Raw genomic sequence first — 27,928 nt, forward strand, 5'->3', positions numbered from 1 at the left:
TAAAAGGACTAGAAAGAGATACATCAAAGTATTTCATAGTTGTTATATATTTGGATTGTGGAACCAATTTTAGTGATAATTTTATAAGCTCTTTTTAATTTTTTTCAGTGAATAATATATTTGATTTTACTACAAGTAATGTAAAAAAAAAATTAACTGTTTCACTAGAAGAAGGAAAACGTGGCCTAGGCAATATGAGTTAGAGGAAGTTGTTGTAATGAATGTGTGGACTTGTAGTGGAGTTACTGGTTTTAAAGCAAATGGGAATGGGAAAATAGATTATATCCCTGCTTTCTCTAAAATAAAGACCCAAGCCTTCTGTGGGTATTTTAGTGACGTGGAGTGCAAAGAAGCCCAAGCCAAGCTTGTGATTTGTCTATGAGCGCTTACAGTCAATTTGTAATTTTTAGTTATTCTCTCTGATCTAGCAATGAATTGGCTAAACAAGTAGCTTTTAAGTATACCTTAAACAGTTCAATACTTTCAGAAATGAGTATCGCTAATTTAAATCATGTAAGCAAGTAAAAAGTTTGAGAAAACAATTTGTTAATAGCTTAGCAACCCTTGGGGCTAGAACATCTGTGTTTTTAAGAGGCAATGTTTAGTCATGAAATGACTACAAGTTAATACTAGATACATAATAAACAACAAAGAGGTTGAATTGCAAAACAGTATTTGAAAGTAAAGAGAGAAACTACAATTTTGAACGTGGTTAAAAATTAAGCCTTCATTTATTTTAGTTGCAGATTTAGAAGTGTGAAAAGGAAAATATATGTATATATTGAACATGCCGTCCCAGTGATTTATTAATAGAGCTTAATACACTCTTGCCGGAGATTTCAAATGCATGCTAGCCTCTCCACATATAAGTACAAAGGCTAAAACTTCCTTTACATCAGTCTAGCTAGTTTGGCATTATTTTTAACTTTCAAGTAGGATTTAATCAAATAGATAATAGAATGGCCCTGAGAAAGTGAATGGAAATTTCTTACTGTGAGCAGTTTCTTTAAGGAGTATGACATCATCGAGTCTGGTGTGGAGAGCTTCGTAGAAGTGAGTCTATTTTCAGAATTATGTTTGATGTGAATTTTTGCATGTTTACTTCAAAGACATTTTCATTACAAGTGTCAAATCACTTTTGAGAAGGATAGAATAAAAAGATTAGCTTAAAATAATTGAAATCTGAGAAGTTAATTTTATTGACCAGTGAATAGGTTTATGAAGCATCCCATTTTGAAATCAGAAAATGTATATTTCCAAGTTCGAATCTGCCTAAAAATGCTTCTTTCCTAGGCATGGCAGTTGTTCTGATTAGATTTTATATAATATATATGGTTAGACTATCGGTTTCATGGTAGGATTCTATATAGGCTTATAAATTGTAAGTGGTCAATATATAATAAATTAAAAATAAGAAGCCTAGTCCTTTTGGGAGTGACTGGTTTTACTGTCTCCCTTCTAAAGATAAAGTTATTTGTATTGTTTTTGCAAACATGACTCTATTCAGATTTTTCCCCAATGTCTAAAGTGCTTCTTCCCTACCCAAAGTCACCCCTTGCTCTTAGGGTTTAGAAATTATTACCTTCAGCTTGGCATGATGGCTCACAGCTGTAATCTCAGCACTTTGGAAGGCCAAGGCAGATGGATCACTTGAGGCCAGGCTTTCCAGACCAGCCTGGCCAACATGGCAGAACCTTGTCTCTACAAAAAAATGAGCTGGGCATGGTGGTGAGTGCCTGTAATCCCAGCTACTTGGGAGGCTGAAGGGGGAGAATTGCTTGAACCTAGGAAGTGGAGGCTGCAGTGAGCCAAGATTGCACCACTGCACTCCAGCCTGGGCGACAGAGTGAGACTCTGTCTCAAAAAAAAAAAGAAAGAAAAGAAAAGAAAAGAAAGAAATTGCTACCTTCTCAGCAACGCCTTTCCAACCACTTAGCAGCCCAGCTGTTAGAGCACTTCATACTTTGAATTATAAGTGTGTTATATGGTTGTGGCTGTCCCTTTAGAGAATGAGGTCCCACCAACAGTGACTGTCCTAAGCCATGTTTAGTTTCCTAGCCCTGTGACAGTGTTTTTCATTTACATATTTCTTTAGTTCTGTTTTTATATATTTACAAAATATAACTTATTTCCCAAGCTTTTTAGTAAGAGGGAAATTCTTTGGGCATAGATTTTTTTTTTAACTGCCCTTTCTCTTTTGATTAATTCCTAATCTCACTGTTTCACTCATCCTTCTCATGTGGATTCTCCCTGGACAGGCCTGGGTCAGGTGTGGGAAATTGGGCAGAGCATGTAACAATCTCAGTGGAGGGTTCTGTGGCTGTTGTTTTTTAACCTGCTGAATATGTGCTTTTTCTCTTATTTGTTCCTTTGTCCTAAAAATAGGTGTGCTTTAGTGAAAGTTCCAATTAGCAGGGTTCCATTTCCTGTAGGTTTTGCTACACTGGAAGTGAGAGGTGACTAAAAACTGATCATGGCAGAATATTCCAGAAAAAGAGCTTCCGGGCAGGGAGTTGGTTGTCTTCTGCCCACAGATTAAGGCATATCGCCTCAGTGCCTTTCCAGATCTATCCTAATCTCCTTCTCATCACGACCCCCATTCCCACGCTCATTTTCAAAGGTGAAAAGGAAACAGGGTGGAGAAGAATCCCTGGGCTGACATTTGGATGCACATTTCTGAAGGGGCGTGACAGGATGACCCCTGACTGAAGTCAGCTTTTCTAAGCTGGAACTCTTAACCCTAGTGTGTTCCAAGGACTCCTATTTCCTTTCCAAATAATTCAGGAGTCGGGCGGAGGAGAACAGATGGCAAACAGCATGCCACCCGTGTGTGTTCTGTTCATGGCAGTCAGGGCTGGGCACTGTGCCGTTGGTGCAAAGCACCTGGAGTCTAGTCTGTTTTGACTCTTGTCTTGGGAATCTTAAGGGCTCGTGGTTTTCCCTGAAACCTGTGGGAGGAAGCTTGCTGGCTTCACATTTATGGCAGGAGGACCAAAAGAGTCCATCAGTGGCTGCGGAGATCCCAGAGTCAAGGCCTGGGGACTGGCCAGGTCACAGTCAGCAGGTCCAGAGCTGGGCTAGATAAGGGTGTGCTTCCTAGACTCTGATCAGAAAGTTAATCATTGGTGACAGTGAGTCTGCCCTTATTCCTAGGCTATTGTTTTCATTTTGTAATATTTACAGGGCTGGCAATCAGATTAAAATGTACAGAATAAGTAAAAGCTCCTTCCTTCAGAAATGTGTACTAGGACTTTCTCCCAGGCTCCCTCTGCCCCTTTTCTAACCTTAGAAGATAAAGGTAGGAGAATTATAATTCTGACAAGTATTGCAAACAGCTTGCTTAATCTGGGCTGTGAGACTATCAGGCCCGGAGGCTCGTCTCAGCAGCTACTGCTGAACTGAACATACAGGCACCATGAGGTCAGCTGCACAGAGACCCTTTCCCAGAGGCAAACTGGCTCAAAGAGACTGTATCAGAAAGATAAAGATTCATTAGGATGGAGCCAGATGGAGGATGGAAACAGAATTTTATTTGTCTGCTCTTTTGTTTCTAGGGAAAAACAAAAGTAACACAGGTCATTGAACTCTAAACATATGAAGTTTGACTATTGACAGAAGAAGCTCTTGGATTCATTTCTAGATCTCTGCCTTCCCAGCACTGATTTCCTTCCCTTTCTGGGGAGAGGCAGCTCTTTGCCAAGTCTCCCTGCCCACTCACCCTGGTGGCATTGCCAGCTCTCCTCTGTTCCCACTGTCATCTTTGGGTCCCAGCCCTCAGCCCCCATCGCCTGGACCCTGCACTAATCTCCCAGCTGCTCCCCATCCAAGGGCTGCTTCCCTCCCATCCAGAGGAACCACATTGTTTCCCAAGTAGACTCCCAAGAATATGCTCAGGTCCTGGTCACAGCTCTGCTGCGGTGTATGGAGTGGCCCCCCTTTGTATGCAGAACAAAGTCTAGGCTCCAGCAGATAAACCTGTCTTCCAAGCTATTTTCACATTCCCCCTCTTATTCTCAAAACATATAGGCTGGCCCGTGGCACCCTTGTGCTTTTCTGTCTCCCCATGTGTGCTTCTGTTATTCCGGTGTCTGGGATGCCCTTCCCCTACCTCTACATGCCCAAATCCTACCCTTGGTTTATAGACCACCCAAGGGCCACCTCCTCCTTGAAGCCTTTCTTGATGCTTCCAGTTTAATTTCTCCCTTCCCTGGATCCCCATAGATCATACTTATTTGCATGATTCAGATGGTATCATCACTTCCTATCTTGTCCGATAGTTTTATTTATTTATTTATTTATTTATTTAGAGACGGAGTTTTGCTCTTGTTGCCCAGGCTGGAGTGCAATGGTGTGATCTCAGCTCACCAAAACCTCCACCTCCCCGGTTCAAACCATTTTCCTGCCTCAGCCTCCCAAGTAGCTGAAATTACAGGCATGCGCCACCATGCCTGGCTAATTTTGTATTTTTAGTAAAGATGGGATTTCTCCATGTTGGTCAGGCTGGTCTCGAACTCCCGACCTCAGGTGATCCACCCACCTCAGCCTCCCAAAGTGCTGGGATTACAGGTGTGAGCCACCAGACCCGACCATTGATAGTTATTTTTGTACATCTTGTATCTCCATGCCTAGATTATGAACATGGTTCAGAGGCTCTGCCTCTACTTTTTGGTATCTTCTATGGCAGTGGTTTCCATTAAGAAGCCATTGGGATTTGTTTAAAAACAGAGTACATGATCAGATTTTTATTATAGACTTTTTTGTTCATGCCAGCCTCACTACCCACGAACTGCTTAGAAAGATCATTGTATGGGAGGGTTCGAACCTTTTTCTCAGTTGGCCAGGCTTCTGAACAATTTCCCCTGCCTAGAGAGTGCCTTCCACTTCTCTCCTCTCCATCAGGACCACCCTAGGTGAATTATCTTGCCAGCATCCCCTGACTGCACTTCCACAGAGTCAGTCTGTGTGTGTGTGTGTATGTGTGTGTGTGTGTGTGTGTGTGTGTGTGTCTCTTGCTCTCTGTGTCTCTCTCTGTATCTGTCTCTCCTAAGCCACCCTGTAGCAGAGAGTAGTTTCTCACTCATCAATGCCTGACCTGGGGCTGCATGGCACACAGAAAGCCTGCCTTCAAATCATTTATGTCCAGTGTTGAATGGAAACTATCCAAACCCATATCCAGCCAGGCACTTGGTAGGAAATGTACAGGTACTGCTGTAGACAGGCAGGGACGGGGCACTGGAGAGAACCATGCAAGACTCTGGAGGAAGGGGAAACATGTGCACCGGCCCTGTAGGAAATGGAAGTATGGGGGGAAGGACATCCTCGCTATAAAGAGCCGTGTCAGAAAAGGCATGGAGGTGGGCATTTGCCTGAGGTGTGCAGGAGATCCCAGGGAGCTCCTTTGGCAGAGGCTGATGGTTTGCTTAAATGAGGAAGCAAATGAAGCTCAGAGGCCCTGGGCAGGCAGTTTGTGGAGACTCCAGAGTCCATCCAGATCAGAACTGGCAATTATTACATTGTACTTTCCAACATCAGGTTGTGTTAGAGGATTGCTTTTTAGTGATTTTTTTTTTTCATTTTTAGTGATTTTTTTCATCCTTAAGGGCAGGGACCATATTTCATATTTTTATTAAATGCTTTTATGGTACAAAGGATTACCCTATAATTTATTATCATACTGGGTTTTCTTAAAGTGGAGCAAACTGTTCTTACCTGTTTAATAATATGTAGGTTAATATTTAAGGGTGAAATTATATAATGTCCAGAATTAGCACCAACTAATTTAGAGGAGGGAAGTTGGGGTAGATTAAATGAGTGCCCATGAGTTAATGACTTGTAGCTGGTTGATGGGCACTCAGTGTTCACAGTAGTATTCTCTCCACTTTGGTGTATGTGGGTAATTTTCCATAATAAGATGTTGGGTCTCTGGTGGTACTGAGTAAGCCTTCATCTAGCAGGGCTCCCAGCACATCCCCTCCGTCATACCACCACACTGTGTAGCTGCCACCTGAGCCTCTAACTGCCAGCTGAGCCCGTTGCTCCAGCCCTGACCTCTGGAACAGCCAGGAAAACAGCCAAGGATCAGCCATTGTGTTAGGGTCCTGGTATAGTCACAGCTAAGTGATGCAGACCCATCAACTAAGTGGCAAAGACAACCATTATTTTGTATCACCATTGTATTTGTTAAAGCACTAGTGATTATAATGTAAATATTAACAAAAAGGAAGGAAGGATGCATGGGTGAGCAGGTCACCTTTTGTCTTAGTCCGCTGGGGCTGCTATAACCAAATACTGTCGAATGGGAGGCTTATAAACAACAGAAACTTATTTTTCACCGTTCTGGGTGCTGGGAAGTCTGAGATCAAAGCACCAGCAGATTTGGTATCTGCCGAGGGCCCACTTTGTGTTTCGTAGACAGTACCCTCTAGCTCTGTCTTTACATGGTGGACGGGACTAGCTGGCTGGCTGTGGTCTCTTCTATAAGATACTAATCCTTGCAATAGGGATTTAATCAGAAGTGGTGTTTTTTGTTTTGTTTTTTTGTTTTTGTTTTGAGATGGAGTCTTGCTCTGTTGCCAGGCTACAGTGCAGAGGCTCAATCTCAGCTCACTGCAACCTCCTCCTTCCAGGTTCAAGCGATTCTCCTGCCTCAGCCTCCTGAGTAGCTGGGACTGCAGGTACATGCCACCATGCCCAGCTAATTTTTGGATTTTTAGTAGAGACTGGGATTTCACCACGTTGGCCAGGATAGTCTGGATCTCTTGACCTTGTGATCCACCCACCTTGGCCTCCCAAAGTGCTGGGATTGCAGGTGTGAGCCACTGTGCCTGGCCCAGAAGTTTTATCTTAAAACATCTTTCTTCATCAGAAAGTGTTTTGTATGCACTTAGAGGTAGTAACCATAGAAGTTGTATCTACATGTAAGTTTCTCTTTAAATAAGCACAGCATTCTGTCTTCCTTAAATCTGCTTTTTCACTGTACAAGCTCCAAAACTCAGATGTTGTCATCCCTTTAATCCTGAGTGTACATTAGTTCTCTCTAGGGGAAACTCAGAGTTTTCACTTTGTTTTCTTATTTATACCAAATTTTGAGTAAAAAAAAAAAAAAGAGAAAGATATGTTCTGCATCCTCTTGCTCTAAGTAAACCCAAATATAAGTGTCTTATTATTTGTTACCTATATCCAAATCCCAAAATATAGTATGTTGATTATTTAAATTTGGAATTTCCTTTTGAAAGATCCTTTAAAATGTTTCCTGGGTGTTTCCATGGTAAATCTCAATGTTGTTTTATTTGCTTACAGTGTATAACAAATGAAATTATCTATCAATGGTCCCCGAAAGTAAGTTAAGAGATAAGCAATGTGTCTGTCTTTATTGAAATATGTGAATTTGTGTCAGGCAGAGTGGCTCACACCTGTAGCCCAAGCACTTTGTAAGGCCAAAGCAGGAGGATCACTTGAGCACAAAACTAGCCTGGGAAACCTAGTGAGACCCTCATCTCTATAAAACAACTTAAAAATTTGTTGGGCATGGTGGTGCATACCATGATCCTAGCTACTCAAGAGGCTGAGGCAGGAGGATCACTTAACCCCAGGAGTTTGAGACTGCATTGAACTATGATCACATCACTGCACTCTAGCCTGAGCAACAGAGTGAGACCCTGCCTCTAAAAAAAAAAAAAAAAAAACAGAAGAAGTTGGGGGGGGAGGGGGAAAAAAGGTAAATTTGGCATAATTGGAGCCTGTGTTATAAAATATGAGTGCTTGCTCTTAATTCTTTGTTTCGAAAATAACTAGAGATCTCCAAATACTCCATCTACAGATGTTTTAGTTGCCTTCTGGAGCATTGATTTGGGAAAAAAAAAATATGATAGAGAAGGGAAAGATCTTATATTCTCTAGTTGTCCTTTGGCTGTGACCTTTGTTCCAAGGCAGAAGATGGGCTCCTTTGAGGCCCTTCTCTGGGATTGCTTGGACAAGGCTGAGCAAGGTGCTTACGGAGTCCGGCCAGCAGCCATGCCTGGCCCTCGCTGGGCCTCTCAGCCCTGCCGGTATCACCTCAACATCACATTCAGTCTGCAGCTCCGCTCTCCACCAGTCAGAGAAGGCTTCGTCAGCCATAATGGTTTACAGATGAGGTAACTAAGTGTCAAGAGGGACATTATTTGTCCGAGTTTATTAGTGTCAGAGCCACCTCTAAAATCCAGGTGTCTTGAATTTTCCCTCCATGATACCATTCATAGCCTAGATGGGAGAGGTACATGGTAGTCTTAAACGTTTGCACTTCTTTTTCATGGTATTTATTGAAATTTCACATAATTGATCAGTATTATAGTTGTTGCCATGGGAAGCATGAAATGCCGGCTGCCTGCTCTTCCGCCTTCCAGCCTATCAGGCTGCGGAGAGGAAGACACCAGACGTCATGGTAGTGTGCCTGGTGCAGCTTCAGCTGTCAGACTAGGAACAACGGGGCAGGGCGGCTCCTGGGCCACCACCAGACCGCCCCCCCAGTCAACATGTGGGGCAGGTGGGAATGAGCATGACTCCCAGCTCCCTTGCCCTGGCTCTTTTTGGCCCCAGCATACCACAGGCCTGCCTGGGAAACACTTTGCATGCTCGCGTGTGGCCCTGCCTGAGCCAGCCCCTGAGCAGTGTCCGAGAGAGACCTGGGCTCAAGGAGCAGCGATCTGCAGAGGTGTCAAGTCCTTCCTCTCCACCGTGTCCTCCTCTGGTCAGTCAGCATCACTGCTTTGCCACCTCTGAATGTACCTTCCCTCTATCCTGCCCGCAGTGTTATTGCTGGTTCATAAAGTTGTAATCTGTGAAACTGTTCCCTTCATAAGAAAATCACCAAAAAATCCAGATCACATGGATTTATACCAGTGCAGTTAAATTTCTAGCCTGCCCTGAGGCCAGAGCAAGACTCTAATTTGGAGATGGTGTGCCAAGCTTTACACTGCTAACACACTGAGAAATGAAACTTACGACCTATGCCTTTTTGTACAGGAAAGGGTAAAAGCAGGAATCCAGCTGGGCCGTAGCTCACACCTGTAGTCTCAGCACTTTAGGAGGCTGAAGTGGGCAGATCTCTTGAGCCCCAGAGTTCGAGACCAGCCTGGACAACGTGGCAAAAAACCTGTCTCTACAAAAAGTTACCCAGGTGTGGTGGCATCACCTGTAGTCCCAGCTACTAGGGAGGCTGAGACAGTAGGATTGGTAAAGTCTGAGAGGTTGAGGCTGCAGTGAACTGAGATCGCAAAAATGCACTCCAGCATGGGCAACAGAGTGAGACCCTGTCTTTAAAAAAAAAAAAAAAGCAGAAATCATGAATGAAAAAGAATAGGCTTTTATAAATGGAGATTTAATCTTTGTTTCAGCTTACGAATATGAATCTTTTCACACTCATTAGCCCTCTGTGAAGATTCTCCTCTCTTCAATTGCATCTAAGGGCCAAATCCTGTTTCATTTCTGATCACATCACCTGTCCCTTGCTTATTAGCTTTCTCCACATTGGTTTTGGAAAACAGAGTTTCAAGTACGCTTTTTCTTTTTTGCTCTAACAGTGACGGTGAAAATGCCCTGTCTTCAATGGCTCGTAGGGGCTCCGTGGCAGTGCTGCAGAAAGCAGAGCCTGAGCCCATTTTGTGGCTCTTGAGTCTCTGAGTTGTCTGAAAAGTCCTGCCTCCATTTCAGGGAAGTGGGAGCACAGGATGGCAATGAAAAGACAGGAACGACTTGAGAAACCCCAAAGTTTCCTTCGGCCTGCGTGCACCCCACCCCGCCCTGCCCGTTACTCACTTCCCCCAGCCAGGCTCACGTAGCTGCTGGGCTGAGTCGCCTCCACTCCCGTGGCAGCGTGACCACCTCCATCCTCACTGGCCAGCAGCGTGGAGCCGTTGTTCCATTAGAGTCAGCCACTGGTTGCCTGTTCATCATTTGATGTGAGCCCTCCCAGGAAATTTCCTGGAACGCTGGAGGGAAACATTTCTTCACCCAGCCTTTCCAGGCGTCAGCCCCTCACAGTTGCTTTCTTCCCATTCTCACAGCAGGGAGACCTTTGGCCAAGAAAGGGAATTCAGGTTACTCACCCACAGCACGCTGCTGTGCTCCTGTTTAACATTCTGCCCGTTTGGCCCTCTGCATGTTGGGAAGTTCCACAGCTTGGTGTGGGGCACTCAGAAGATGGGCCATGGGCAGGATCCCACACAATCTGTTCAGAACCTCAAAGACAGCATCACCACTATGGGTTAGGAAGAACTCTCGGCACCTTGTATTCAGATTCTGTCTCTCATTAGTAACATCATCTTTGAAGACAGACAGCAGAATTCTCCACTCCTGCCCTTCATCTTCTACCTTGGAATCAAAATATTCTTCTCCCAGCCTCCTAAGTAGGAATTGATTTGCCTCAGCCTCAGGCAGTTTCACTCGGTAATGCAGTCAGCCTTCCTGAGGAGTTGCCGCCTCGCAGCTGATGGCTTTTAGATCACAAGTCTGTCCTCCACCTGTCCCCTCCACTCTAGGCTCCCCAGGTGAACAGGCTTCCCTCGAGGCCGCCTCCGTGCCTCCACCCACCTTTCCACACTTATGTCTAGCCATACCTCGCTGCTGGTCGGCCCCAGAAAAGCACTCTCAGCCTCCGTCTGCTCCAGACGGTCCCTCCACATGTAGTTCCAGCTCCCCCGACCCCAGCCCTGTTTCCACAAGTCAGAACCCTGCCCACACATCAAGGCAGCAGGAGGGCCTGTACCTTCCCTCCAGCCCCCAAAAAAGAGAGAGAAATTGAAAACTGAAGATAAAGTTTCTTTCCTTTCTGTGAACCCCCTTAGCCTGAGTCTGTGACAGAGGTCCGACCAGGGACAAGATTTGCTCGAGATTTGGACTCAGCAGGGCTTCTAGTTCTAGCTGATGATATGATGGTTTGTGGAGAGCTGGTCCCAAGCATGGAGTTCCACTTTATAACCTTCATAGTTTCCCTAAGAGTCTTTTCGCCCTCAGTTACAGAAACCGTTAGTGTTGCTTGTGGGCACTCCAAAGTGGTGAAACCATTTCCTGAGCTCAGGGTCCGTGTCTGCCAACCTTGTAAGTGCTCCTCTTGGGTGGTAACTTATTGCCGAGAGACCCCCCCCGTACCCCCTCCCCCTCAAAGCCAAGGGTCCCTCTGTGTGGCCAGCCACGTTGTTCCTAGATATGCGGTGTGTTGCAGCTGTCTTCTGAGCAACTCCCATGTTGGGCTTCTTAATTTTAACTTTGTATTTCTTAATTTGTAACTTCTAATAAGCGGCCCTTTATACTCTATTTTAAATTTAGTTCTGGCCTGGCACAGAGGCTCACACCTGTAATTCCAACACTGGATCACCTGAGGTTAGGAGTTCAAGACCAGCCTGGCCAACATGGTGAAACCCCGTCTCTACTGAAAATACAAAATTTAGCTGGGCATGGTGGTGTTCCCCTCTAATCCCAGCTACTCAGGAGGCTGAGGCAGGAGAATCGCTTCAACCTGGGAGGCGGAGGTTGCAGAGATTGCGCCACTGCACTGCAGCCTGGGTGACACAGCAAGATTCCATCTCAATAAATAAATAAATAAAGTTTTTCATTAATTTTAAAATTAACTCACATAAAATGAAACTTTTCCACATTCAGTGCTGATGTTATTCATAGACCAGTGCTTGTCTTCTTTTTGTTAGGTTATAATATTTGATAGATTTGTCACTCCTTCCATTACACTTGGAAGAGCCTGCACTTCAGTCTTGATCAACAATTTAGCTGAACTAGTGATTCATTATTTTTCCCAGAGTTTGCTGTCCAAGCCCACCTAAAACTACCGGCCCCTAGTGTTAGCCAGAACTACCTGGGAGAGTGTCCTCAGGAAGCACCACCTGCTTCCCATCCTGGTCATGCTCTCTGCTTGTTCTTTCCTCCCGCTAACTGAAGCACCCTGTTCAAGGTGCAGCAGTTAGTCCTCTCTTTCCTCCACAGCCAAGCAAATGCCTCATATTTAGTTGAAGCCCACCAACATTTGTTGTAAGGAATCATCATTGATGAACTAAAGTTACATAGCAATAGAATATGGGGGAGGAATGACAGTGATGCTACATAATCCCCAAATTTATCATTCATCCCTGGAATTAAGAAAAGAATGTGGCCAGCCGTGGTGGCCCACACCTGTAATCTCAGCACTTTGGGAGGCCAAGGCGGGTGGATCACGAGGTCAAGAGATTGAGACCATCCTGGCCAATATGGTGAAACCCCATCTCTACTAAAAATGCAAAAATTAGCCAGGTATGGTGGCGCATGCCTGTAGTTCCAGCTCCTTGGGAGGCTGAGGCAGGAGAATTGCTTGAACCCAGGAGGTGAAGGTTGCAGTGAGCCAAGATCGTACTACCACTGCGCTCTAGCCTGGTGACAGAGCCAGACTCCATCTCAAAAAAAGAAAAGAAAAGAAAAGAATGTAAATGCATCCTTTACTATTTCATGACAGGATCTTGAAACCTGTATAGTTTTCATCTGAGCAGGACTGCCAACCACAAGCCCTGCATGTGCTGTCTGAAGTAGCTAACCCATCACTCGACCTGTGCCATCTGCCAGCAGTTACTGGTCTGCCTTGCAACTAGCAATCGCCCATTTCCTTGTCTATTTCCAAGACCTAATATGGTCTTGAATTTTTTTTCAGTCTGCTATGTAGCTATTGGATTTTAAATTGTATTAAACTCTCTGGACCTATGCCAGGTGCTTGCTAGAGTTTCTGATGCTATCTTACATCATCTTTAGGTGGAAGGGGGAAAGCTCCATTGAACTTTCGTGGTAATAAAATTATTGCAGTTGTGCCCTCCCTCTGTTCACTCAACTTCCTGTGGGTTTTCACCAGATCACATGACTGACAGCAGAGACAGGCTTTCAGGGTTTTGGTCTGCTTGTTGTACCCAAGTCTCAACCACCAAACCAGACCCTTGCTTTGTCTCTGAGCTGGGCGTCCGGATGTCCCACTGTGGTAGGTTGATTCACTGGAGCTGATAAAAGCATTCCGGTCAAACTTGAGAGTCTAGCATTACCTCTGGCTCCAAAAATCAAAACAACAGGATTGCTGCAAGTAGCTTTGGGTTGAGACCAAGCTACAAGCCTGAGAGATGGGTTTTCTCTCCTTGAGCTGTGTCACAGGACAAGTATCTCAGAAAGAGAAGAGTGAAAGCCAGGGGCTCCTCACCAAAGTAGCCTGGGCCTGAGAGTACCTTGCCCTGTGCCAGCCAATTCTAGTTGAATTCCTGCCCTAACTATGAGATCCAAGCCCCCCAATCCTTCCAGGCACCTCCTGTGCCTTTCCAGAGCTTTAGTAGCCCTCAAAGCACGTTGATCATCAGAGTCACTCACTGGAGCCCAAAGGGGTTCTGAGAAGCCCAAGGGAGGGGAGATGTGGGTAGAGAAGAGCTGGACAGATGTCAGAGCTGGGAGGGGCTGGCGATGCCTGGGCAGCCAGGGCCCTGAGCCACCAAGAGGGTTTGTTGACCACGTCAGAGATGAAGACACTCTCAAGTGAGGAAGCTGGACTTAGCCTCACAGGATGGCATCATTGTTCTCTACAAAGGGACATAAAGGAAAGAGTGACTTTTTCTAGATTGTTGATTTGACATTCAGATTGACATTTCTTGGACTGAGTCCTGACAAAACGTGTCCCCAGTGTCTTTAGTGCTAAATTAAACCTTTTGTCTTTCTTTTCCTTAGTACTTTAGACTTCTAAGACATCTTAGAGGGAGGAGCACATATTTTTAAGAATTGCTATTTAAGTCTCAAACCATGCTGGCACTCTCTATAGGGAGCTAGATGGACAGATAGATTCGGAGAGGGGCCAAGTTAAATTCAGCTCGGGCTTACCCAGGTTGACTGAATAACATTTTCAAAATTCTTTTATGATTTATGCCTAGTGTTCACCCTTTTAAAGTGTTCCCAGGCACTGCCCTTACAAACAACTCCCTTCAGGAAAAAGGAAGCTCCTTACCTGGTGCTTCCAGGTGTTTGCTTTACGTACTCAGTCCTGGAGAACATGCATAAATAGCAAACAGCCCAATTCCCCTTCCTAAATGTTTTAGGTGCTGGCGAAAAGTTTCAAGCAAACAATCTCTCTGCTCCCTTGCTCACTGTGGGAGAGAGGAGCTGCACAGTGCTGTCTGCATGTTCAGGCTTTCCGGGAATGGCCATGTGTTCATGCTTCTCTCCCTACTGTAGGCTCTCTCAGCCCGCCATGAATAGTGGTACACACTTGGGAGACAGCAGTTTAGGAACCTAGTCTGTGGAGGGGACCAGGCATTCACTAGCCAGCACAGATGGGGGCGGCACCTGACACCTCAGCCCATTTAGCTGGGCGCTCCCAGGCCACAGAGCAGCTCCACAGCAGCTTCTTGCTTGTCTTTGTTTTCAGCAGTTGGGAGCCTTAGCCTTTAAAACTGTCTATCGTCAACCCCCAGGACATTCAGATACCATCTCCAATGTGAAGTCTGTCTAAGTAGAAATCAACAAATGCTCGACTTCAGGGTTGCAGCTGAACCCAGGCCCAACCCATTCAGCTCTTTCTCCCAGTGAACTCTGCAAAGCCTAGAGGCATGGCAGGGAATACATCTTTAGACCTTATTGGTCTAAACATAAAACCACATCTTATAAAACCACACCCAGTCAGAACTGGAAGGAGCTCAAAGGTCCTTCATTTCTCACAAGGCTAGAAAACTTGAGTCCTGAGAAATGCTGTGACTTGCCGCAAAATGCCCAGCTTGCCAGTTGCTGAGCCAAGACAGAGCCAAGGCCTCCTGACCCCAGACTGGGGTCACCTGGTGATCAACCCCATCATTCCCAGTGAGGAAACACGACCACAAAAGATTAAGTGACTTCTCTCAATTAGGAGGACATTGAGGAAACATCCAAAGCTCATTATCACTTGAAAGACATGAAAACCTAGTGTCCATGTTGACCACAGAGATTTTAAGAAGGGCACTCTCAGGTCCCTTTTGAAGGCTCCAGAGGAAAAGCCTGAGCTTCGTTCAGCTTCTGGCTCTGCCACCCACTGCTGTGGTCTCTTTTTCATGTGACTTATCCTTTTGGGGCCTTGGTTGTTTTAATCTCAATAATAATAATACCCATGTCACAGGATTTTTGAGCAGGTTTTAAGTCATTCATTCATTTAATTCCTCATTCAGCAAATGTGTCTTAAAGGTGTCAGTGACATGCCAGATGCTCATAAGGTGAGAGAGGCCACTTGTTTTTAGAGGGTGGCCATTAGTGAAGCGGAAAGTGCCTGGTACATGGCAGTTCCAGTCAAAGTCACTTCTACCGAGCTTCCTTCTGGGTGTTGCTGTGAACTCCAAGCAGAAGGCTTCATCCCTGGTCAGCCACAGCCCCCGCTTCCCCTGCAGCTCAGGGAGTTAGCCGCCAGGCCCCAGCATCAACGTGGATGTTGTTGAATGTGCTGCGCGACCTTACAGGAAGGTGGTAAATGCCTAGGTCACATACATGGCAGAAGTTACCTCTTCTTAGATGGTAAACCCTGCTTCGTTACCCCCTTCTTAGTTAACCCATTAGATGGTAAACGCCTAGTGTCACATACATTATAGAAGTTACCCCTGTCCACCTTACCATGGCCATAAAAACCCGCCCCAGGGCCAATTTTCTCCCCTCCAGTTGAGTCTGACTCTGAGACAGAGAAAGAAGGCAGTTCTTCAGAACCTGCTTTCTACAGTGAAACAGCTTAGTTCTTTAAAAATGTGGATGAAGATGAGCTCAGTGCCTTTAAGCCATTTGTCAGCACATGTTTCTGGTTTTCATGCAGGAATGCTTATTTCTATTACTAGGAGTCACTGACCAAGTGAGAAGTGTCCATTTGGGTGCATAAGAGAAATGGGCTCTGTAATCAAATCTCAAGACTAGACTTAGCTATGGCCAGGCCATGGTAAGCATCACAGTATGTCTAGTCTTTAGGTTTGATTACAGAACACTGTAAGGGCATACCTTACACTGGCATGCCATTTTAATGTCAGTGATAACACTGACATTGAGGGTAAGCTTACCCTGTGGCAGGCACTATACCAAGCCCTTCATACCTCGTCCGATTGTCAGTACAACTCCGTGAAGTAGGAAGGATGGTTCCATTCCAAGTCTCAGAGTATAGTAAGCCTCAGAGTACAGTAAATGCATCTGAGCAAGGACGTGAGACTAGTCCAAGGTCACTCAGCTAATAAGAACTGGCCTTTTAGCTCTTGAAGGCTGAGAACTTGTATGTCCTAGTGGCTGTGTTTTAAGTCCTGTGTTTACTATACACTAGGCCCTCAGTAAGTATTTGCTGAGTGAATAAATGGGAAAAGATGGGTTTGAAACTCCGATTATCTGCCTGCCTTTGGAGTTGCTTTTTCTAGTTGTTCCAAAGATGAAATGAGTAACTATATGTGAAGTCTTTGAATATGCCTGCTACATAATAAGTAATCAGTTGTATTAGCTATAAATATTAGGTATAATCTCAGAATTTATTTTTTATGGAGAACTATGGAAATATCAATCAGCTTGAAGAATAACTTCATAATAAAATCTACACGTCTGCTCTTGATAAAGCTTATGCTATTTTATACTATTTTTGTGTACTATCATATGTTACATACTGGATGTTCCTAAGATTTTGTTTGCAACACTTGAAAGCCATAGTTACTACTGGCCAAAAAGTGTACTTTCTGATTAGAGGAAAGCTCTCTGTGTTGTTAAGAGATGTCCTGTGCCTTTGTGGAGAGTGAGATGGGTTATTGTTTTGACATAAACTTGAGGCATTTTCACCTCTGTTTGTAACAGGTGGTGGGAAGGATAGCCATGGGGTGCCGGTATTTTTCCCAGATCCTCTCCTGCAGGATTTAAAGGCAGTCTTTGACTCATCACTCCTTCTAGCGGAATAGTCATCAGCGTTTCCCCAAAGCCATGAGGGCAGGTGAAGTTACTGTCAGCCCATAAACTTAGTAGCGGCTCTTGCCTCAGTTTCTGTAATTCAGCTGGAAGGAGTTCTTCTGAGAGCGGTTTGCAGTTTGTTAGTTCTATTTCCCATTCCACCCTCCTTAGAGATGAGGAAAGCAGCCTCGCGTAAGCTGCCTCACAGCCTCTCCTATGGCTTTCATTGAGAAAACCCCACATAAGTCACAAATAGAGAAAAGGTTTCACATCTTTGAGTCCTTTTTATTTCTAACAACGAGAAGTATGTTTTAATGTCGACTTTTCCACATAGAAATGTAGGATGTTATTATTCCAACAAAACAGCCCGTGGGGGGACTCTGCGCCCCCACCGAGCCCCTCGCTTCTTTCTGAGTCGGTGTGAGGTTTTCTAAAGTTTGAGGCCATCCTAAGAACTAGGACTTTCGTCTCCATTATTATGGGTGAGTTTCATTTCTTCTTCACGTACCACCACTATCCTCTTGTGATTATTGCCGTCATGTGGCTCTTTTTTAAGGACCTCAGCAGTGTGCTGAGTTCTGCGCCTCACACCCAGAAGGGTTTCGTGGAGCCTGAGAGAATCAAATTTAAGGACAAAGCCTTACGGTGGCCAGAACTCTGATGTCACTTTTCAAACTAACTTTGCACACAGTCATACCTAGGCTTTAAACCTGACCCCACCACAGCAGCCTGCACGACCTTGCACTGGGCACTGAGCCTCTCTGAGCTTCGATTTACCTTCTCTCCATGGTGTTGGCACCGGCCTCAGTGGGACATTTGATGACTGACTAGGATGCCAGGGGAGCTTCAGACAGGCATGGTATGTGGGGAGCACGGGTTAGTGGGAGCTATTCGTTGCCCCACTATTGCTACAAATGCAGATTTTTCACAGAAAAGAATCTCATCACATTGGTACCTCTAAGACACCTGATTCCATGATGAAGACTTCCTTCTAAGCACCCACATACCTGAGAACCCTATGTCAGGCTGGAATCAACACAGTGTGTGGGGAGGCTCCCAAGCTCTCCAGGCCCTGGGAGACCCCCCCCAGCAGTTAGGGAGCATCCAGAGAGCACTGCGCAGGGCGGGTGGGGTGCAAGGGGATTTCAGGAGTGGACGAGGAGGGAATAGAAAGCTGGGGCCTTAGGTGTCAGCTGGGAGGAGGAAAGAATAAATAAAGAAAAATAAAACTGGGGCCTCATTGAACTCACTCATGTCAGCAGGTGCTGGAAGCAGTGCCACATCCTGACCTGATCAAACTTTGCTAGACTGACCTGAAGAGCCCAGTTAAAGAAGTTGTCTCCTCAATTGTGGTCGTGAACCATGTCATCCACAGACACTGAGACTTCCAGCCTGTGCTGGTGATGGCAAAGAGCGGGCAGGAAACACTGGTGTAAGGTTTGTTGAGTTCTCGCTGAGTTTAAAATGAAGAAACTGAGGCCAGCACAAGAAGATCCAATGCGAAGGATTTATTCAGCTCCCAGGAGAGGTTCTGCGGTCTGACAGAGGAGGGGGCTGGAGAATTCACACGGACTCCTCTCAGACATGGGGTTTTATAGGGAGTGGAGGCATTTGATTGGTTGGGAGAGCAGGGTGTGAGCAAAGCAGGACTACTATTGGGTAGGGTTACAAGACTTTGTTTGCATACAAGACTCGACTGCTACTGGGTGGAGTTACAAGACTTCATTTGCACACAAGACTTGACTGCTATTAACTAGAGTTACAAGACTTCGTTTGCATACAGGACATGACTGCTATTGGCTAGAGTTAGAAGACTTCGTTTGCATACTAGACTTGACTGCTATTGGGTAGGTTTACAAGACTTTGTTTGCATCTTGGCGGGGTTTTTAAGGGAAAGCTAGGCTGTGCGAGGGGCTGAATATGTCTGAGCTTTCGAAAGGAAAAATGGGGGGCGCTATGCGTCCGAGCTCCTGGTGAGGCAACTGGCCTTACATTCTGACCTTTTGATGATAGAGGGCGCCGCTCTTTCTGGCTACTTCCTGCTGAATAGGGGCGGAGTGAGGGGGACAGGTCAGTTGGCTGGTGCCTCGACTGAGAATCAGACGTAGGGATGAAGCAGCATTTGGTTAACAGCCACTCGTCCAATTTCTCGCATACGAACTTGTAGGAACCTGAGAAGGAAAGGGGTCATTAGTAATAGCAAACAGATTACGATGATAGGAGTGATGATAGGGGTTAGCCAGGTAAGCATGGGAGAATGCCACCAGCTTAGAGGCAAGACTCCTGTATTTTGCTTTTTACAGAGGTCTTCCTGGAGGCGGTGGAGAGTGTTGATGTTCTCCTCTACTAGGCCTGATTCATTGATGTAATAGCAGCACTCTTCCTGGAGAAACAGACAGGTACCTCCTTTTTACGCCGTTAGGTCAAGGGCCCATCGGTTTTGGAGAGTTACCTGGGCCAGTGACGTGATTTGTCCCTGGAGGGAGGCCAGGGATGTGGCTGACGCTTCAATGGCCACACGGAGCTTGTCTTCCAGTTGAGCGGCTGAAGTGACACTGTAGCCCATTGCTCCGCTTCCTATTCCAGCAACTACTAGAGAGGATGCTAAAGAGAGGCTGACTACTATTGGGAGGAAGACGGCTCGTTTGTTTTGGCGAACAGTGGGAGGTGTAAGGAGGGATAGGAACTCGGCTTGCCCATATACCTTCAACTGTGGGACTAGAGTAACAGGTATGCAGGGGGAGGGAAAAGAGGCATTTATAACCTTGGTTAGGGTCCCATTACACCAAAAGTATCCTCCTGGAGGCGCATAAAGGGTGGATCTTACTTTTGCAGTTGTGTTGCAGCTGGAGCTGTTGGTTGTTCCGTAGCAGAAGAAGAGACCTTGGGAGTGTATCTTGAACAGCGGGATCCCCATTAGGGTGGTGTCAGGTCCCATAGATGACTGTGACAGGTTGAACCCGGTCCAGAGGGGAACTGCGGCTAAGGGAGGTTTATTAAGGGAGGCACATAAAAGCAATTAGTGAAGTTTATGGCTTTGACTAGCGTTAGCCAATAGAAAGGTTGGGGGTTGTTACACCTTCATTATCACCCTTATTATCACCACCAGTCATTACTACAACCTTTATCATTACCTTCATCATCATTACTACTTTCATTACCACCACCATTATTAACAGTCACCTTCATCTCGAGGGCCTGAGTTGGTTAGTTAAGGTGGCTTCATTCTGTAGGTCCATTGGGGAGGCAACGTGCCTCAAGGGTGGCTGAATCTGTGACTACTGCATGGGCCACTTTTCATCGCCCCTCGGCTGTCACTATTGAACTCCCATTTACATAAAAGGTAAGGTCTGGGCTAGAGAGAGGAAGGTTAGACAGGCCCTCCCGAGGTGTAACAAATGTATCCATTAGTTTAGGACAGGAATGAGTTGGGGAGGGGGAATGGGATGGAAGAGGAAACAAAGTAGCCGAGTTGAGTAGAGAAGTGGGATGAAGGCTGACTGAAGGATTTTCAAAGAGAAAGTAAGACTTAGAGTGTAGAAGAATGGCAAAGAAGCCATCTTTGAGGTCAAGAACTGTAAAAAGGGAGGTAGTGGAGGGAATGTTGGATAGCAGAGTGTATGGGTTGGGGACTACAGGGTGAAAGGGTGCCACCGCCTTGTTGATAAAGCATAGGTCCTGAACTAGGCGGTAGTCACCGGACGACTTTTGGGGCATGGTGTCGGTTAGGAGGGGCAGTAGGAGGTGTGCGGGAGATGGGCTTGAGTACGGGGGGCCAGTAAGTTGGAGAGGGGCCCCCACAGTCTGGAGAATATCTCGTCCTAACAGGGGAGCTGGGCATGAGGGTATGATTAGAAAGGAGTGAGAAAAGGGGTGTCCTTCGAGGACACAGGTTAAAGGATGAGTTTGATTAGGGCAGGAAGGCTTTCTATTAATTCCCATGACTGAGACCTGGGAAGGTATGCTAGGCCCTGAGTAGGAAGGCAATACAGAATAGGTAGCTCCCATATTCACTAAGAAGGAAATGGACTTACCCACTACCTGCAGCTTTACCCTGGGCTCAGCAAGGGTGATGGGGGTCCTCAAGTCCGGGCTGTGTCAGTCATCCAGAAGATTGAGAAGTTCAAGCGAAGGGATTGCTTCCTGTGGACCAGCCTGCTCCTCACATAGAGGTGCGGGGAGTGGGCCTATGGTCTGGGACGGGCAATCAACCTTCCAGTGTCCAGTCTGTTTGCAGTCTGGGCAAGGTCCAGGAGGTGGACGAGGACAGGGTCACTGCCGGGCCCAATGTCCCTCTTGGCCACATCTGAAACAGGACCCGGGTCGGGCCCTTGAAGCATTTTGGAAGGGTTTTGATGGACCTCCCCCACCGGATGTTTGGGGGGCTGCTGGCCTCAGGGCTGCTACAAGAGCTCAGGTTTGGAGGCCTACCTTCTGCCGTAAGTGGGCCTGTCGGGTGGCCTCAGCTTTATCCTCTCGGCCGTTAAAAAGTTTAAATGCCATGTTTACCAGGTCCCATATGGGAGTTTGGGGGCCCTCCTCAGCTTTTTTAAGTTTCCTCCTTATATCAGCCACCAACTGGGAGATGAAGTGGGTGGCTAGGACTGTAGCCCCCGCTAAGGAGGCTGGATCCAGCCGTGTATGGAGGATCATAGCATTAGTCAATCGGTCGAGGAAGGCGGCTGGGTTTTCATCAGGTCCCTGAGTTATTTCCCTCAACCTGTCGTAATTAACTACCTTCTGGGCTGCGCTTTGCATGCCCACTAGGAGACACTGTAGCATTTGGCCTCGGCGGCAGCAGCCATCTCAACCGTCCTGATAGTCCCAATTAGGGTCGGCCTCGGGGACTGCTGCCGTGCCAACCGGCATCTGGTTGTTAGTTAGGTGTACCTGATCAGCGTGTGCTCAGGCTGCTGTAAAGACCCAGTCACGCTCGTCTGGGGTGAGAGTGGATGATAGGATTATATACGTGTCATGCCAGGTTAGGTCATATGCCTGGGTAAGATAGCAGAATTCTTTGGTGTAAGCAGTAGGATTGGTGGAGAAAGACCCTAGGCATTTTTCAATAGCTGATAGATTGGAGAGGGAGAAGGGGATGTGCACTTGGACAATGCCGTCTGCTCCAGCCACCTCACAGAGGGGGCAAAGGAGGGAGGCTTCGTCGTTAGGAGCACAGCGTGAGCGGGTGTGAGCACTAACAGGAGAGGCCAGGTTGGGATTAGGAGGTGGAGGAGCTGAGGGTGGTTGAGGTCTGTCATAAGGCGGAGGATTATTGGGTCGGGCCAGCGGAAAGGAGAGTTCCTCAGGCACGTCAGGGTCAGAAAAGGAACAGGAGGAGGGTGGAGGGGCTAAGGGCGAAGAGGAGGTTTCTTTGGCTAGGAACACCTGGGCAGTGGTGTAAGAGGAACAGAAGGTGGGGCGGGAACGAAGATACCAGAAAGCCTGCACGTAAGGGATTTCTGACCATTTACTGTTCTTTTTGCAAAAGTTATCTAGGTCTGTCAGGACATTGAAGTCGAATGTGCCCTCCGGAGGCCACTTGGACTGGTTGTCTAGAGGATACTGTGGCCAGGCTACAGTGGAAGGGAAGAGCAGCTTTTTCTTTTTTATGGAAAGGCCTGGTTAGGATAGATTTTGGACTAGGCATCCTAAGGGTGACTTGGGGTCTAAGCGGGACTTCTGGTTCCCCATGGTTGGCTTTTGTGGGGCAGTCGGAGGCGAGGAAGGGATAAGAACAGGTATTACACCCAACACGGGCAGAAGTATTCTTTTCCCGGAGGAGGTGGCTGAGAGAATGTACAGGCAGCAATGAGTATAATAAGGAAGAAAATAAAAAGAGACAGGGCTAGGGCTATCTGCCACATGAGGAAATTAGAGGGCACAATAAAGACAGTACTACATATGTGAGTGACGGACAAAGGGTGGGTGCCCCCCGGATGGGAGACCAGTCTGATGCCTTCCCGGCCACATCCCCGAAGGGATGTTTCAGGGGCATCTTGGCTAAGGTGTACCCGTATAACCCCCGGGCCTGGTCACCTCAGAACTTTTGGTCCAGAGGTGAATCACCGTTATGCCTTATGACGTCCCCGTGGAATCGTGGGTTGAGGCCCACACAAGCCCCGTAGCTGTTAGGCCGTGGGACTACACATAAACTCACTCACTCACTCACATCGGGATTAGGAAGAGAAAGAGAGAGAGAGAGTTAAGAGCGGGAAGCGGCCGCCATCTTAGGAGCGGGGAACGGCCATCATCTTAGGTGCAGGGGAGACAGAGAGAGAGAAAGAAACTGAAAGTTCAGTTACTTGATTAACAGGAGCTTTTATGCCAATAGGCTTGTTCGAAATAAAGGTTTTGGTGGTGTAAGCTGGGAGATTTGCTCTGCCGTGAGGCAGGGCGTTTAACGGGGCTTCTGAGTACCCACATCTCAGTTGCTGGTGAGGGTTCAGGAAAGTGGGGACATCTCCCTCAAAATCCTGACCCTAAGAAACCCCTCAAGGGGAGAAGACAAGAGTGCAGGGACGTCTCCTCTTACACTCAGGTCCTAAGCCGGAGTCTCGGACTCAACGGCAGCCGGAGTCCCGGACTCATGGCAGGAATCCCTGACGTTGCAACAGTTTCGAACAGGGACTCCCCAAGGACAGCGGGTGAGGTAGTGGGCAACAGAAGTCTTACCTTGTGGTGGAACGACAGCTCCCCAGTCCAGCTTTGAGTGGAGGAGTCAGTTTCCCCCAGGAGGGGTCTTACAACTCCTCCCAGGTTTCGGCACCACTTGTAAGGTTTGTTAAGTTCTTGCCGAGTTTAAAATGAAGAAACTGAGGCCAGCACAAGAAGATCCAATGCGAAGGATTTATTCAGCTCCCGGGCGAGGTTCTGCGGTCCAACACGGGGGGCCGGAGAATTCGCACGGACTCCTCTCAGGTGTCGGGTTTTATAGGGAGTGGAGGCGTTCAATTGGTTGGGAGAGCAGGGTGTGGGCAAAGCAGGACTACTGTTGGGTAGGGTTACAAGACTTTGTTTGCACACAAGACTTGACTGCTATTAGCTAGAGTTACAAGACTTCGTTTGCATACAAGACTCGACTACTATTAGCTAGAGTTATAAAACTTCGTTTGCATACAGGACTTGACTGCTATTGGCTAGAGTTAGAAGACTTCGTTTGCATACTAGACTTGACTGCTATTGGGTAGGTTTACAAGACTTCGTTTGCATCTTGGCGGGGTAAAGCTAGGCTGTGCGAGGGGGTGGACATGTCCAAGCTTTCGAAAGAAAAAAAGCGGGGGGGATGTGCGTCCGAGCTCCCGGTGAGGCAACCGGCCTTACAACTGGTGGTCTGAAAAGGCACAGGTTTCATTGGACTTGAGTAGCTTTGGAAAGGGGATTGCAGTGTGAGGTGGAGGGCATGGGAGATCTGGGCCTAGGTCATGCTAGAGCTTAGTACCTGTTTCTGTAACAATCTGGGAGCCACAATGTGGGGAGCTGCTGATCGTGGAAGCCATAGAAGATGGGGTTGTGCTGTCTGGTGTGTTGAAGTCACAGCAGTGGCCAGGACACCTTCCTTTTTAGGAATTCTTACACGCTTTTTCAAGATGTAACTCTTGCCACAAAGTAACTCTTGCCACAAAGCCTTTCCAGCTTCACTCTGCTCCTCTCTGGAACTCTGTAGATCCAGCACTTAGATGTTTTTAGTTGGTTTTCTTAAATTGATTTTTTTAATTTAATTAATTAATTTATTTTTAGAGACAGGATATCAGTCTTTGGCCCAGGCTGGAGGAAAATGGGAGTGGACTGGTATGGTTCTAGCTCACTGCAGCCTCAAACTCATGGGCTCCAGCAATCTTCCCATCTCAGTCTCTTGAGTAACTGTAGACATGCACCACCACATCTGGCTAACTTTTTAATTTTTTGTAAAGATAAGGTCTTGCTAGGTTGCTCAGCCTGGTCTTGAATTCCTGGGTTCACGTGATCTTTCTGCCTTGGCCTCCCAAAGTGCTGGGATTACAGAGCTACTGTGCCTGGCCCAGATCCTTTTAGTCTTAATCACTGTAAATGTTATTTTTAAATTCTTGTAACTGTGTGTCTGTGTGTGTATGTGTGTGTTGTGTGGGTGTATCTGTGTGTGTGTCTGTGTAGTGTGTCTTTGTATTGTGTGTGGTGTGTGTGGTGTGTTGTGTGTCTGGTGTGTGTCTGTGTGCATGTCTGCATGTCTGGGTGTGTCTGTGTGTGTGGATCTGTGTTTTATGTGTGTGTGGTATGTGTGAGTGTGTATATCTTCGTTGTGTGTGTGTTGTATGTGTCTGTGTTGTCTGTGTGTGTGTAGCTGTGTGGTATATGTCTGGTGTGTGTGTGTGTCAGCATGTGTGTATCTGTGTTGTGTGTGTCTGTGTTGGGTGTGTGTGGTGTGTGTGTGTATCTGTGTTGTGAGTGTGTGTGTGCATGTCTGGGTGTGTCTGTGTGTCTGTGTGTTGTATGTGTGTGTTGCGGGTGTGGGTGTGTCTGTGTACATGCAGCTTCTCTACCTGCTCCTTCCCTTTCCTAAATATCTTTTAAATCCACCCAGCTAGCATCATCCTAGTCAGGCCTGTTTCTCCCTTCCTTGGACCAGGCTCCTGCCCCTGCCTGCTGCCCCATGCCCTCCACTTCTCCCTGCTGTGATGGGAGCGGTCACTGCACAGTGCCATTCTCATTGTGCTGTAGCCTTCAGGCCCCTCAGAGGCTGCCTGGACCTTACATGCACCTCCCGAGTCTGGCCTCTGTTCCCCAGTGTGTGCTCTTCCTCCACCCGCTCCTTAGCCTCCAGGTGCTGTGCCTCCTGCTTCACACCCAGGCCTTCCCCATGCGGGGCCCTGGGGGAACTCACCTCCCCTGTGTGTGGCTGCCACCTCCTCCCTTCTGGCTTCTGGAGCTCCTTGTCCTTCCCTGCCTTGCTGCCCTGTTATAATTGGCTTTTTGTTGCTGCTGCTGCTGTTTCTGTCTCCCTCCTCCATGAAGGCTTCCCTTCTGTGAGGACAGGAGCTAGGTTTGGCTGCTGCACCCCCATATCTCTAGGCTCTGGCCCACACAGTGCCTGCCTGGCACCTGGCAACAAACAGTCAGTAGAATGAAGAATGAGTGAATGAACAAATGAATGGACTCCCATAAGAAGGACTAAATTAGAAAGCATCTACAGTGTGTCTGGGACATAGTTGGCCCTCAATACATGGTTGATTGCTTCATTGATTCACTCACTCATCAGTTTATTAAGTGCCTGGCTAATGTCCTTGGGGATACAGCAGCTGACAAAACAGATAAAAACCTCTCTGCCCTATGGGCCTTGCCTTCCAGTATAATGTAATAAGTGCAGCTGTGGATGCATGTGGGGAGGTGTGTGGTTTCCTCTCTTTCTCTCTTTCAGCTCTGTCTCTCTCAGCCTTCCCCCATACCCCTCCCCCCAGGGCCCTGTCCCCTCTCTTCCCTCCCCACCTGGGACAAGGGTCACCAAGCTGGAGCCACTCCTGCCAGCAACGCCTTGGCAAAGGAGAGGCCCAGGGGCCTTGGGTAGACTCTAGCCACTCCTCAAGCTGCTGAAAGTGGAATCACTTCCTCTGCCCTGGCTGGAATAAATAGGTCAGGAGTAAAATTAGAAAATCAAAAGCCCAAATCCCAGTGATGTGCTGAAGCTCAAGTGCCGCCGTAGGCCGCGGCGCTGCGCAGCTTCTTACACCACAGAGCGCCGGAGTTCACAGACCAGGGTGCCTGCGGGGTGTGGGCAGAGCCAGGCCCACGCCTTTCCCAGCCTCCATGAGGAGCAACCTCGGACTCCCTCTCTGCAAAGCCAAAGCCATTGCTCCTGCCTCCGAGGAAGAAGAGACTGAGGCCAAGCTATGGCCGAGCAAGCTGGCCACCCCAAACCCGCTCCTCCAGAGCAGCCCCCCTCCACCAGAGGCACACTCCTACCCCTTCAGATCAGGGCTCAGGATTGTGAGGGGAAGGTCCTCACCTCCAGAATGACAGAACCCTGAAGATAGTGCCTCTTAAGAGCCAGCCCCCCCAATATTCACACTCTGGGGAATATTGGCCTGAGCCCTGTCTGCCTCCCAGACAGGGTCCATGTCTCAGCTGGGATAGTTCTCATCTTAACCTCTGTTGGGGTCCCTAGCAAGGAACTATCAGCCAAACTGACATTAGCCAACCAGGACCCATTGTGTGATTTGCTCTCCCCATTGGTAATTCACATTTTCTTGAGAGCCATTTGATAGCTGAAATATTTTAAAGCCCAGAGCTCTCAGGCCCTGTGACTTGTTGGCAGCGGTGGGTGGGCTCTCTGCCCACCACAGCACCACCTGCAAACTCCCACCGCCTTTGCTTGTGCATGGAACTGTGGGATTATAAAATCATCTTATTTTCATTGCAGAAATTTCCAGAATTGAAATTCAAATATGTGGAAGAGGAGCAGCCTGAGGAGTTTTTTATCCCCTATGTCTGGTCTCTTGTCTACAACTCAGCAGTCGGCTTGTACTGGAACCCTCAGGCCATCCAGCTGTTCACCATGGATTCCGACTGAGGGCAGGACGCTCTCCCGCCTGACCCCTCCAGCCAAGCAGCCCTTCACGTCAGTTCATTTCTGGGTAACAGAAGCAGACAGACAGATTGCCTGCGGTATCTTCTGTTAAAGAGGATTGCACAAGTGTGTTTTCCTCACACACTTTGATTTGGAGAACTGGTGCCAGTTGGCAGTAGATCACTCAGCGTAGATAGTAGTGCAAAAAGGGGAAGAAATACACAATAATAAATGTAAAAACCTACTATTCAACATGCAGTTTTATTTCTAAGCCAAAAATCTAGAGCTCTGCCAAGATCCTGATGCCTTAGGCACATCACACTTCAGCAGTGCACACTATTCAACAGTGTACACCATTTTTTTTGCATGTTCAAGATAGTTGTTTTGGTCTTGTGTGTGTGTGAGAGAGTGAGAGAGAGATTCCTTTAACATTAAGGAGCATCAATGAGAAAAGATGATGAGGCAGGAATTAATAAAGAAATGAAGTCG

General features: G+C 47.1%; 1 protein-coding gene across 8 annotated transcripts in view; it reads left to right on the forward strand.

The window, feature by feature from the left end:
• Positions 1-27,928, forward strand: part of DYM (dymeclin) — a 432,063-nt gene extending 404,135 nt beyond the window's left edge. For all 8 annotated transcript variants that reach the window (XM_064379196.1, XM_012440797.3, XM_064379199.1 and 5 more), the window contains one exon: positions 27,293-27,928. In XM_064379196.1, coding sequence (XP_064235266.1) covers positions 27,293-27,442 — 150 coding nt within the window. In that variant the 3' untranslated portion in view covers positions 27,443-27,928. The remainder of the gene's footprint in view (positions 1-27,292) is intronic.

This window comes from Aotus nancymaae, unplaced genomic scaffold, assembly GCF_030222135.1.
Source record: "Aotus nancymaae isolate 86718 unplaced genomic scaffold, 86718_ANA_hifiasm-v0.15.2.pri h1tg000020l, whole genome shotgun sequence".
Classification (NCBI taxonomy): Eukaryota; Metazoa; Chordata; class Mammalia; order Primates; family Aotidae; genus Aotus; species Aotus nancymaae.